Source organism: Armigeres subalbatus, chromosome 2 (assembly GCF_024139115.2).
Source record: "Armigeres subalbatus isolate Guangzhou_Male chromosome 2, GZ_Asu_2, whole genome shotgun sequence".
Lineage (NCBI taxonomy): Eukaryota > Metazoa > Arthropoda > Insecta > Diptera > Culicidae > Armigeres > Armigeres subalbatus.
This window is the reverse complement of record NC_085140.1, coordinates 93,105,315-93,119,270: the sequence shown is the minus strand read 5'-3', so window position 1 is coordinate 93,119,270 and position 13,956 is coordinate 93,105,315. Positions and strand designations below refer to the sequence as shown.

Below are 13,956 nucleotides of genomic sequence, written 5' to 3'. Positions count from 1 at the left end.
CCCTGCCGGACCCTTCCATAGCCGAACGGCTGCGGTGGGCGTCTCCACTTCACACTGTCGCCGCAGTGCCGTGACGAGCTCTTCGACTTCGGTGATCTCGTCCAGGTCTGTTTGTGTGTATGTATGTATGTGTGTGTGTATGTGTGTATGTGTACAAAATTTTGTAGACACACTTTTTGGAACTTAGCATTGGCCGAATTACTCGCAACATGTTCCATTCGACTGAGAATCCTGTCCCATTGATTGCTGTTGAAAATTGGCCAGATTGGACTATGGGATCAGAAGTTATGGCCAAAATACTATTTTCTTTGCGCTATACACGCTAAAAAGCACTCACTCATATTTTTGCACGAGAAAGGCACCAACACCGCTAGGTGGATTAATCAGGGTTTTTTTTATAAATGGATTTAAAAATTGCAAGAGGGAGCGTTTCTTGAGTGCATGCAATTCTGGAGGAAACTCCTGAAGTCTTTTTCAGCGAATAATTAATGAGAGGTGAGTAATAGAAACTCCATTTCAATACAATCGCATATAACATTCTGAATTAAAGACAATCCACTGTAAACAAATAGGTATCTAACCGCATTTCTGCAAACATGCTGCCAAGAACAAGAAGCTCCTCATGCCCGTTGTAAACATTAAAGCTAACAACCATACTCTCCTGAAAATCCATACTGAGCGCATATCTTGAATGAAATATAACTCAGATAACTCATGACAGCCAACGCTCCCACACAAAAGACACCACACTCTTCTACTGAATGGGAAGGAACGAAGCAAGGGAAGCTTTCCTCCCTAGAAGAAGCTTAAATTCATACGTAGTATGAGTAGTAATTGTGAAGCTTTCGTTGGGCGGAATTCTGTAGTAACCTTCAGCTGACGCTGCCCAGTGACTGTAAACTTGAACGGGAGAATAACGCTCGAGGTTCAATCTCTTCACCACCCACTGCTCCTCGGTTTCCTGATTGTAGATTTTGTTTATAGTGAATATGATAAAGAGAACGTGAGCTGTGCCACCATCATCAGTAACCACACTATACCAATTAGACGAGGCAGCGGGCATTAACAAACGTGTAACTGCTAAACACGATTTCCTATGTTTATTAATGAGATTAAGGAAGAGATTTCATTCAATATGACAATTCAGCAGCTCTGAGGATTGCGATGGAGCACATAGTAAGATGATTAGATTCGGAATAAGAGCCCTCAACGAGCAGAATGGCATCGTTCTCACATAAATTGATACTGTCTATGAATTGCGGAGACAGTAAGCCTAGGAAGTGTGACGTGGAGCTGTATAAAGTGAATGAGAGGTGGAGTGCAGAATCGTTTGGGACTAATTTATGATAGCACATCAGTTGCAGACATTGGCTAATTTAGCTGAGTAGAATCATTCAGAACCTCAATGCTATTGTGTCTCAAAGAGCCTTATCGGTTTTATCTCCTCAACCTTTGAACAACAAAAAATGTTATTTTAATCACACTAGAATACTTTTACAATAATTATAAAATATATAAACTATGAAACCATTTCTGGTGTGTTCCCTCAGAAAATTATAATATATGGACAATATTTTTCCATTTTAATAAAATACACTAAGTTTTGTCTTAATACATAGCATGTGTAATTATTTATTGTTCCAGCTAAAGATACTTAATGTTACTCTATACCTAAATATATTAAGGTATTTTAGTCAAAAAATAGTATTGCAATGTCAAGTGGTTTGAACAGATGGCCCAAAGTTTAAATTCTATCCTTTTTCCTAGTAGTCTGGAACTTTATCCCAAACACGTTCGCCAGAGGGCACGTAGCTCCCAGCGATACTGCCATTGAAATCCGTTGGTATGTACATCCTAAAGCGAAGAACGGGTTCATCATATCTAAAATATTTCCGTATAAGCTCAATTCTTGGGTAATGTACCACTTGATGCTGATGAGGCTCACTCTCATCGGCACTGTCCGTCTCTTCGCCTGATTCAGACTCTTCAATGCTGTGGACCGTTTCCGAAGACTGCCCTTGCACGGGTAGCTTCATGGCATCCCAATCGAACATATCTAACAGTTTACGGTACGTTTTGTCCTTGGAACGTACGAAGTCCTTGTAGGACGCTTTACGATGGACGACGAGCACCTCGACGTCTCTTGCGTAGTCCGGCTCGGGATGCCCTGCTGCGCTACTGCTGCACGGAGCATCGTCGGTAAGCGACTGGAAATACCTGACCACGGATGAATGCGGCTGATGTTGGTAGCTAGCAACGTTGTTGAGTACCCACGGGTGCAGTGGGGCTGGATATAGCACGTAATGTCCGGGGTTTCGTCTGAGCGGAAAACCAACGGGATGGCGGGAGATCGAAGGGGATTGGATGACGGAAGTTCGGTTCTGGAACATGGTCGCTGGAAGCAGAGTGAAGATTCAATAAATTATTTTTTATTGTTCATGTTAATTCTCTTACCCGTGGACAAGTCCATTATATCAACAACAACAATAGCTACAATTGAATAAATAGTTAAAATGGCAGTGGTCTTAATTACCACAGTATAATTATATACAACTAATGCATACTAAGGCAGGTTTTTATCATACAGATGGAATCCACACGCATACGAAACGAAATGGCATTTGCATCCGTCATGCCTCAATGTTCCTCAAACTTATTTATCCCTTTGTTATGCATAGTTTAGATCAGTATAAGATAGTTTACTGGGAAACAATTATCAAGTAAGAAATCAACTTTTAAGTTAGATTTTACAAATTTTCCTCATATCAAGCAGTCAAATTGATTGAAGTTTCATGCATTACAGGACATTTGCGACAAAAAACAATTTTTTTTTCGAAATTTCCACAGTTATTAACTGCGAGGTTTCTAAGCCAAGTTACCATTTTTGCATTCGTATTTCATGAGTCATGAGGCTACCACGATGATGCTTTTATGCCCAAGGGAAGTCGAGACAGTTTCCAATCCGAAAATTGTCTGGACCGGCACCGGGAATGGAACCCAGCCATCCTCAGCATGGTCTTGCTTTGTAGCCGCGCATCTTACCGCACGGCTAAGGAGGGCCATCGGACCTAGTCGGGTCGAGAAAATCCGACTCGGAAGTGAGTTGGTCAATGGCCGGAATCGTAATCGGACCTAGTTTGGTCGAGAAAATCCAGCTCGGAAGTGAGTGGGTTGATAGCCGGAATCGTCATCGGACCTAGTCAGGTAAAAAAAATCCAGGTCGGGTGTGAGTTGATCCATGACCGGAATCGACATTGGACCTAGTCATCGAGAAAACCCAACTCGGGAGTGAGTTGATCGATGACCGGAATCGCCATCGGACCTAGTTGGGTCGAGAAAATCCAACTCGGGAGTAAGTTTAGTACAAATAATTTTGTTCAATACTTGTTAGTTTGATGCTGGAAGGTTGATATGAACATGGAAAACTCCACCGATGAAGGCATAGCCAAATTCATTAGTTGTTCGTTATCATGATTTAGAATATGTAAATTTATGTAAAATAAGATTGAGACCAAATACAGCACTAACAATTGCTGACAACTAGAGCAGTAATGCGTAAATTGTGTGCACAAATATAAAGATTAGAAAGTGTTGAAAGTGATTAGAAAATTATTTCCCACTTATTTGAAAATAAGAGTAGAGCAGAAGGTGAATGTAGAGAATGTAAATAATACATTACATGAAACATAAAACAAAAATCTGGCTATTTTCGAAGGTGTCTTTAATTGTGCTGAATTGGGTATTTCGACTTGAGCGTGTATGTAATGAGCACGAGTATGAACGAGTCAGTTTTGAAACGATTTTGTTGGCAATGGACGTGTGTTTCCCTGAAGTCACGGCAAAAGCAATGGAATCAAATTGAAATAACTCGTTTGTGAGCTGCTCTTTATAAAGGTTAACATATAAAGCGAAACTTCAGCAGACTTGATTAACCAAAATTCGACTGTATGAAAAAATATAATTTATTTTTTAACCAAAAATTGCGGAGCAAGAAATTTAATAATTTTATTATTAAATGAAAAAACAAAATCGGAAATATGCTTACTATTGACCATTTCATTCCAGTATACTTTAATTCCCAAATCCTAAGCACCAATGAAAACCACCCTCGGGCGAGCACTGGCGCTTGAACCTAGCTATTTAGCACTGTAAAGAATTAAATAACTTTACAGAACCCGTAGCTTTCGGGAATGAAAGCACACCCAGATATGAAGTTCTAACTAGGATATGAAGTTACGCTCAAGAAGACTACCATCCATGCGATTGCCCGAGGAGTGAGCCCCTAATGGAGCTGGTCCTGGAACAGGGTAAAGAGCGAGCGGCCAGCGGCTAGAGGAAGGAGAGGTTCAACAGCGACCCTCTAGTCATCGGGCTCAGCCCGTGCCAACAAGGCAAAACAGAAACGGAAGCAGAAGAAATCACCAAGGCAATGCTGCACCATGCTGTGGTTGATCGACGTCAATCACTCACGTTAGCGGGCTGCCGACGGCAACGGATCATGTGTACAAGGCAGATGAATCAGTACGTGATTCGTTGCTACTACGTTTGCACCAGGATGGAGACGGATATGTCCGGCAGACCGGCGATGCTGGAGATGTTCAATGAGACGTTCCCTCGGTTTGCACCCCAGCTTGACCAGAACAAGTTGTACACACGCCAGAGAGCTATTATGTCACATAATATCCTAACTCCAGAAGATGTAGAGTACATCAAGCGGGAAGTGCAGAGGGAACTAGGATAGTAGGAGTATGCAAGATCGAGCGATACGTCGAGAAGGAGTTCTGTTGGGTTAGATGCATCAATCGCAAGTAACCGTCGCGATTCGATTGTACCCGCCGCTCCAGGACCAACAGTGGAATTGCAACGACAACAATTGAAGGACGAACTAGTCAATCATATGGACACAGCAGTTACACAGTTCTGTGGGATAGATCCCATGTCCCGACACCGGATACCCAAGTTGCAGTACTCCTATCGGTTGACGAGTACAGTAAGCATCCTTAACCAGGATATTTTGCCACAGTACTTGGAAACCATGGAGAACCTTGAGGAGCTGCAATTTATCGTGTATTCGGCTGCAGTGGCTGTTGTAAGAACGTTGGGATTGCGAACGCGTCCACAAGGTGAGAGTGATGGACGTGCACGCCCCAAAGCACGAAAACCCGCGTGGATGCGACGTCTGGAGATCCGCATCGCCACACTGCGCTCAAAGGTTGGTCGATTAACACAGTACAAGCAGGGGAATCGATCAACCAGGCTAGTCCGGAATGTTGCTGAAATTGTGAAACCCACAGAACTCCGTGATCTCACCGAGGCGAACATAACTGAGATCCTCGACACCCATGTACAGCGGTAGAGTGCTCTTGCTAAACGATTGCGACGTTATGGAGAATGTTCGAAGAGGAAGGAGCAAAATCGAATGTTCAACATCAACGAAAGGGAGTTCTACAACCACATCCGAAACGACAAAGCCGATTTTGACGAGGGCCTTCCGGAGATTGAGAAGTCACGTAGTTTTGGTCCAATCTATGGGAGAACCCCGCCATAAACAACGGCGATGGGGTGTGGATGGCAGAAGAAGAGCAATATTGTGGTGGAATTGGAGACATGACCGCTATCAACGTGACCGCCCAAGACATACGTGAGGCTACCCGGTATACCAGGAATTGGGCTGCACCAGGACCCGATTTTGTGCATAATTTCTGGTATAAAAAACTCACAACGGTCCACGGGTGGATGGCGGAATGCTTCAACACGGTACTAGATATCCCCGGTCAGCTACCGGAATTCATCACTAGGGGTGTCACTTATCTTCTGCTGAAGGATCTTAACACTTTGAACCCAGCCAAGTACAGACCAATAACGTGCCTTTCTAGTCTGTACAAAGTGCTGTCATCGGTAGTAGCGAGGAGGGTGCAGAACCATTGCGACGTCAACAACCTGATGACCGAAGAACAAAAAGGTTGTCGACGCAACACACGAGGCTGCAAGGATCAGATCAGATCATTATTGCAGTCGTTGTTGGGCAGGCCACCCACAAGCAAAAAATGCCTGAGCATGGCGTTTATCGACTTTAAGAAGGCATACGACTCACTCGTACATCGTTAGGGAACTGCAGTTGTATAAGATAGACGGCAACGTCATCTCTCTAATGTAGCACGCTATGGGGATGTGGACCACATCCCTACACATTACCGATGGAGAAAAGGTGTTACGGTCCAGGACTCTCAGCATCAGGAGGGGCATATTCCAAGGCGATACCTTTAGTCCTCTATCCCGAGCAGCATAAGGAATACAGAAATAGTTGCAACAACTTGATTGGGACTGATTCTGGTAACATATGAGTTGCAGTAACTTACGTGGAACATGTGTGCTGCTAGGGATGGTTTTGCCTTGCCATGAACCCTCTTAGCAGAGCACTCAACCAACACAACTGTGGCTATCATTTGAAGAGTGGGGAAAGGAGTACAAACATTACCCACCCCTTCTTTATGAACGACTGTTGTTTGCGGAGAAGCTGTCTGTGGAGAAGCTGCACCAATTTCTGCGGCTTGTAACGGTATTCAGCAACGACATCCGGATGGAGTTTGGTATCGATAAATGTCGATCCATACATCTACACCGGGGTCACCTGGTGGATGTCGACAGTTTCCGCGTCAACGAACAGGAGCAGATTCGAAACATGGTTGAAGGCGAAACGTACAAGTTCCTAGGTTTCCTGCAACTGAAAGGAATTCGCCATACGACGATCAAGAAAGAGCTGCAGGAAAAGTTCTTGCATCGTGTCAACGGTATTTTGAAGAACCTCTTGTCGGCCGGCAACAAGGTGAAGGCGATAAACACGCTTGCTGTGCCCTTGTTGACATACAGTTTCGGGGTGGTGAAGTGGACCAAGACTGACTTGGAGGCGTTAGAACGAGCAGTACGAGTGGCATTCACTAAGCATCGCATGCGCCATCCAAAATCGTCCATTGAGAGATTCACCATGCCACGTACAGTAAGAGGAAGAGGCGTCACCGATATACAAACACTATGTGTTTCCCAGATTCAGCAGTTGCGAGGATACTTCGTGGGAAGCCAGAACCGCCACGAAATCTATCGCGCTGTGTGTGAAGCTGACCATGGATTCAGTGCCCCGCATCTGGCGCAGGAGGACTATCAGCTGAATTGCGACATCAAATCTATCGACGAGATCAGGTATCAGAACGTCGGCTCAGGAGGCACGTTCCCCTCAATTTGGGAGATTTGTGCCATCGCCTTCACTGGCCTTTCTCATCATTTACCTGACGGAAAAGGAAATGAAAAGGGGAAAGAAGAGGAAGTGAAGTTGGAAAGGAGAATGGAACCATTTATAGGACAGCCAATTATGTAGACTCACACGCATTCAGCTAGGGACTAAAGAGAGGTGTCACAAAAACACAGAGGACGTAACAATGGACGAAAGTCAAAGACGAAACACAGAGTGCACTGTGAAAAACGCATAATGCGAATCCATATAAGTGACAATTTGTTGAAAACTAAGTAAAATACATATTCATAACCCCACTCTTATTTAACCTCACGTTGAGATTGAACAAAAGTAGCCGAAGCCGAACGTCGAGGACAAGACACAGAGAAAAACACTGTGAAAAACGCATAATGCGAATGCATAAAGGTAACATACACAAAGTACATTGTAAAAAAAACGCATAAGGCGAATCCATATAGGTGACAATTTGTTGAAAAAAAAACTAAGTAAAAAAACATTTTCATAACCCCACCCTTATTCATCCTCAAGTTGAGATTAAACAAGAGTAGCTGAAACCAAACATTAAAGACGAAACACAGATTACACTGTGAAAAGCGCATAATGGGAATCCATATAGGTGACAAACACAAAGTACATTATAAAAAAAAATGCATAATGCGAATCCATATAGGTGGAAGTTTGTTGAAAAACTGAGTAAAACACATATTCATAACCCCACACTCACATTGAGATTGAACAAGAGTAGCCAAAGCCGAACGTCAAAGACGAGACACAGAGTACACTGTGAAAAACGCATAATGCGAATACATATATGTGACAATTTGTTGAAAACTAAGTAAAACACATATTCATAACCCCACTCTTATTTAAAATCACGTTGAGATTGACCAAGAGCAGCCGAAGCCAAACGTCAAGGACGAGACACAGAGTACACTGTGAAAAAACGCATAATGCGAATCCATATAGGTAACATACACAAAGCACATTGTAAAAAATGCATAATGCGAAACCATATAGGGGACAATTTGTTGAAAACTAATTAAAACAGATATTCATAACCCTACTCTTATTTAACCTCACGATGAGGTTGAATAAGAGTAGCCGATTATCTCGGAGAAGTAAAAAGTCAACTACGCCATAGCTCCGGTTAGCGCAGCGAGGGCTAAAATACTGTGAAGGGGGCCCTGGTGCTTCACAGGCTCCGTTTGCGGTTAGGTTCTTATTAGACCCCCCTAACCATTCATTCGTAGGCACGGTAAGCATAAAGCCGCATCACACCGAAAATTAGGGGTCACCTGTATGGTGGACTTTTACCACTGGAACAGGCAATCCGTAATGTTATTCTTAGCCAGATAACCAGCTTCCGACACCACACGGCTATCTAGGCTGTTCGTGGAGAGAAGTTGACATTGACTTTACGTCAACTCTCAATGTGGCCGAACAGCCGACTCTCAGGACTCTCAGCATCAGCAGGGGCATATTCCAAGGCGATACCTTTAGTCCTCTATGGTTTTGCCTTGCCATGAACCCTCTTAGCAGGGCACTCAACCAACACAATTATGGCTATCATTTTGAGAGTGGGGAAAGGAGTACAAACATTACTCACACCTTCTTCATGGACGACTTGAAGCTGTTTGCGGAATCTGTGGAGAAGCTGAACCAATTTCTGCGGCTTGTAACGGTATTCAGCAACGACATCCGGATGGAGTTTGGTATCGATAAATGTCGATCCATACATCTACACCGGGGTCACCTGGTGGATGCCGACAGTTTCCGCGTCAACGAACAGGAGGAGATTCGAAACATGGTTGAAGGCGAAACGTACAAGTTCCTAGGTTTCCTGCAACTGAAAACTTGGTTAACCAGTTTGTCGCCTACTACAAATATGTGCCTGTCCCGGTTCTGGAAAATAGTTTCGTGAAGCTGTACTGGGATCGCGAGATCATAACGGATGTCCTCATTCGTGCCAATCGGCCCGATATTGTACCGCTAGACCATAATGTCCAAACAACATTCTCGAACAAGATAACGAAGTACCACGACTTGGCGGAGGAGTTGAAGCAGTTGTGGCACCTGGAGGACGTGCGTATAATTAAGGTTGTTATCTTAGCAACCGGAATCGTCCCGAAATCTCATCAGAGATCCTTAGGAGAGCTGGAACTATGTCATAACCTCCATAGCATCCAAAAAGCAGTGGTTCTTGGAACTTGCAACATCGTAAGAAGATTGCTGAACCACCATAACTAATGCATCCGGTGTAAACGTTTATTATAGGATTTTAAGTCAACCAGTGAATGAGATCCACAAAGCCTTATCCCCTTTGACATTCAGATTGCCTGGGGTAGGTGGAAACTCTATAATAATAAAAGGATCCTTATGATACTAATAACCGAATCTGTACCATTTCGTCGAAAGGACATTACGTCGAATGGACATTTGGTCGAAGGGACATTTAGTCGAAAATGAATTTTTAGCCCACTAGATCCGTAGCACATTTGCTCGAATGTTGTTTGGTCGAAAAGATACTACGTCGAATGGACATTTGATCAAATGGACATTTAGTTTAAATCAGACTTTAGAATGAAGAATCTTCGTGCATTTGGTCGAATGACGTTTGGTCGAAAGAACGTTTGGCCAGGGTTCTGCCAAATCACGGTTTGGCAGAAGACCGACCATTTGGTCGAATGGACATTAGGTCGAAAGCTTTTTCGAATGAATAATCTTGATACATTTAGTCGAATGACGTTTCGTCAAATGGATATTTGATAAAAAAAATCTTAAGTCGATAAAAATTTAAAAAAAATATTGCGGTGTTTGTTCATAAAGTAACATAATTATTGCCCCAAGATAGTCCAAAGAATGACGGGTTCATAAAAAGAATAAATAATAGGAAAACGGTGAATACTCCCGACAGGATATTTACTTTGGCAAACCCCTCTAAGCGAATACGATAAATCTCAAAAGATGTTTAGTCCAATGATGTTTCGTCAAATTACACTTGGTCTGAAGGACATTGTGTCTAATTGACATTAGGTTGTAAGACCATGTGGTTTAAATTAAATTTTCGACCAATAATTAACGAATTGTGGTTGGTTAGATAAATTACTAATTATTGAGTGAAATAAAGAGTACCAATGAAAAAAAAAAAAGAAAACCATTTCCATTCGCCCAAATATCCCTTCGACTGAATGTCAAAGGGGATTAGGCTTTGTGGATCTCATTCACTGGTTGACTTAAAATCCTATAATAAACGTTTACACCGGATGTATTAGTTAAGGTGGTTCAGGAATCTTCTTACGATGTTGCAAGTTCCAAGAACCACTGCTTTTTGGATGCTATGGAGGTTATGACATAGTTCCAGCTCTCCTAAGGATCTCTGATGAGATTTCGGGATGATTCCGGTTCCTAAGATATCAACCGTAATTATACGCACGTCCTCCAGGTGCCACAACTGCTCTAACTCCTCCGCCAAGTCGTGGTACTTCGTTATCTTGTTGGAGAATGTTGTTTGGACATTATGGTCTAGCGGTACAGCAATGTCGATGAGGGTTACCCGCTTCATCCTTTTGTCGTAGACCACAATATCGGGCCGATTGGCACGAATGAGGACATCCGTTATGATCTCGCGATCCTAGTACAGCTTCACGAAACTATTTTCCAGAACCGGGACAGGCACATATTTGTAGTAGGCGACAAACTGGTTAACCAAGTTTTCAGTTGCAGGAAACCTAGGAACTTGTACGTTTCGCCTTCAACCATGTTTCGAATCTCCTCCTGTTCGTTGACGCGGAAACTGTCAGCATCCACCAGGTGACCCCGGTGTAGATGTATGGATCGACATTTATCGATACCAAACTCCATCCGGATGTCGTTGCTGAATACCGTTACAAGCCGCAGAAATTGGTGCAGCTTCTCCACAGACAGCTTCTCCGCAAACAACAGTCGTTCATAAAGAAGGGGTGGGTAATGTTTGTACTCCTTTCCCCACTCTTCAAATGATAGCCATAGTTGTGTTGGTTGAGTGCTCTGCTAAGAGGGTTCATGGCAAGGCAAAACCATAGAGGACTAAAGGTATCGCCTTGGAATATGCCCCTCCTGATGCTGAGAGTCCTGAGAGTCGGCTGTTCGGCCAAATTGAGAGTTGACGTAAAGTCAATGTCAACTTCTCTCCACGAACAGCCTAGATAGCCGTGTGGTGTCGGCAGCTGGTTATCTGGCTAAGAATAACATTACGGATTGCCTGTTCCAGTGGTAAAAGTCCACCTTACAGGTGACCCCTAATTTTCGGTGTGATGCGGCTTTATGCTTACCGTGCCTACGAATGAATGGTTAGGGGGGTCTAATAAGAACCTAACCGCAAACGGAGCCTGTGAAGCACCAGGGCCCCCTTCACAGTATTTTAGCCCTCGCTGCGCTAACCGGAGCTATGGCGTAGTTGACTTTTTACTTCTCCGAGATAATCGGCTACTCTTATTCAACCTCATCGTGAGGGGCATAAAAGTATCATCGCGTTAGCCTCATGTTATACGTTCAAACCCTCATATATATATATATATATATATATATATATATATATATTAATTTTCCAATAGAACAACCCAGAAGCTATATCGGTGGAACAAGTGTGTCTGAACTTTAAACATTCGCGAAAATTGAAAAACGATTAAAAAAAATGTGATGGGATTCGGCTTTACAGTCTCAAAATTGTTCAAACAATAATGTTTTAACTGCCCGACGTTTCGGCTGTGTTTGGCAGCCCCCAGAAGAAGGCTGCCAAACACAGCCGAAACGTCGGGCAGTTAAAACATTATTGTTTGAACAATTTTGAGACTGTAAAGCCGAATCCCATCACTTATATTTAACAGTCGAGACATCATAGAATTAAAAAAAATTAAATCCGGCGAAAAGAACTTTTTCAATTACGTAAAAACTAAACTGAAATCTATTAACTTTCCATTTCCATTTCCGCTTTCTCTCTAACTAACTGTTTTTCCATTCTTTTTGTTCTGTAATCTTCCTCCTTTCTTCTTATTTTTTTCTTCCTCTTCCTTCTTTCTTTCCTCTTCTTCTATCTGTCTTATTTCTTCTTTCTTCTTTTTCTATTCTTATTTTTCTTCTTAACTCTCTTTTTTCTTTTTTTTTTCTTCTACCTCGTTTCTTCAAATCACTCCATTCGTTCACTTTAACTATAGTACTCGTTTTCTGCAAAACACTCATATTCCCTATAATCATCTCCTTATAAAAGAGAACATGTGTCCTAAAATTGGTTGACATCGGTCAAGGGGTCCCAAAGTTGTAATGAAATGTCTTACCACACCCGCCTTATTTTTCTAATGATTCTCCCATCCCCTATATAATCGCCTACTTAGGCTAAAGAATATAGGAACAGAATCGGTCTAGGAATTCCGAAGTTACACAGAAGTTAATCCCAAGGTTCCAGAAGCTACGGTCAATTCTTCATTTTCTAAACAGTACCCCTCCTACTTTTTAATCTCGCACGGCATAGAGAATGTATTCTAGGAGAACGTGTGTACCAAATTTGGTTGAAATCGTTCCAGAAGCTCATAAGTTACACTGAATTGTCCGCTTTCTAAACAATACCCCTCCCCTTTTCTCCAATTACTCTCATATATAATCAGCTCATCATAGTGAATATGTGTACAAAATTAAGTTGCAATCGGTCCTAGAAGTTGAAAGTTGCACTGAATTCTTCGTTTTCTAAACAAAACCCCTCCCCCTCCACTCCTTCTTCCTCAAAATGACCCTCCCACAATCTACATGTTATAGTACTCGTTCTAAAAGTTGGAGGAAATAATTACAAAACAATAAAAAAATTATCAATGTTTCCCCGGATAACGGTATATTTTTTAAGTTGCTCTACGCCAATGCTCCTAATTTGTTTTTTAAATTAAATGATTGGTCCATTTATTTTCATAAGTCACTTGAACCATATAATCTAGCCTTAAGAAGTTTTCAGCTGTACCTAGTGGTGGTATTTTTTCTGTAGCACAGATTTTACACGCACGAAAAAATATGTTCAACTACATCGAAGTTCAAATCCTACCATAACGAATACCGTGGTGGTCAACTGGTCAGTTGATCACAAGACAATGGTATACCTTTTGTTTTCTTGTGGATTCATCAAACAATTCAGTCTTGTATCGTACGCTTCGTATGTCACATCGCGGTATCGTGTATCCGAAATAATAATTTCCACCAAAATGGACAAAAAACAATTCCGTAAGGTAAACGGGCAATTAATCCGCCGCGTAGGGCCCATCGAACTCGAAACACACGTTCTGCATGTAACCGTCGCCAACCAAAAGTACCGGGTCGTGAACCCACCGCAGAACGCCATAGGAGCACTGATGACTGCGAATCCAACTGACGAATACAAACCCACAATCGAGTTTGTGTATTCGATAGACGATTTATCGCGTGAACACGGCAAATCTTTGACTGAGTCCAATAAGAAGTTTGGGTTGCGAGACTTTGCGCAGTTATTCGCCGATGCAGAAAAACCAGTCGACCGATGGGACTTCACCAAGGACAAACGAGACACCGAGCCGGACGTTCTGAGAAAGGCGCTGGATGCCCTCGTGGAAAAGGATGCACGCGCCAAGTGGGATGAATGGTCTCAGAACTTGTGCTCATGCCAGAAAAAACGGATTATTCAACACATACAGCAGACACACGAAATTTACCAG

The 13,956-nt window shown here is 42.6% G+C and overlaps 1 protein-coding gene across 3 annotated transcripts; it reads right to left on the bottom strand.

Annotated features, from left to right (window-relative positions):
- Window positions 1-1,601: 1,601 nt before the first annotated feature.
- Window positions 1,602-13,506, bottom strand: LOC134210016 (uncharacterized). 3 transcript variants are annotated; one of them, XM_062686043.1, is made up of 3 exons: window positions 2,455-2,592; window positions 1,923-2,395; window positions 1,602-1,854 (listed from the first exon to the last, which is right to left on the bottom strand). In XM_062686043.1, the coding sequence occupies exons 1-3, from the start codon at window positions 2,468-2,470 to the stop codon at window positions 1,780-1,782; spliced, it is 564 nt and encodes a 187-aa protein (XP_062542027.1). In that variant the 5' UTR covers window positions 2,471-2,592; the 3' UTR covers window positions 1,602-1,779. The 3 variants fall into 3 exon arrangements, with proteins under 3 accessions (XP_062542027.1, XP_062542026.1, XP_062542025.1); XM_062686042.1 differs by lacking the exon at window positions 2,455-2,592 and adding an exon at window positions 13,369-13,506 and having other exon boundaries at window positions 1,602-2,395; XM_062686041.1 differs by having other exon boundaries at window positions 1,602-2,395.
- Window positions 13,507-13,956: the final 450 nt, after the last annotated feature.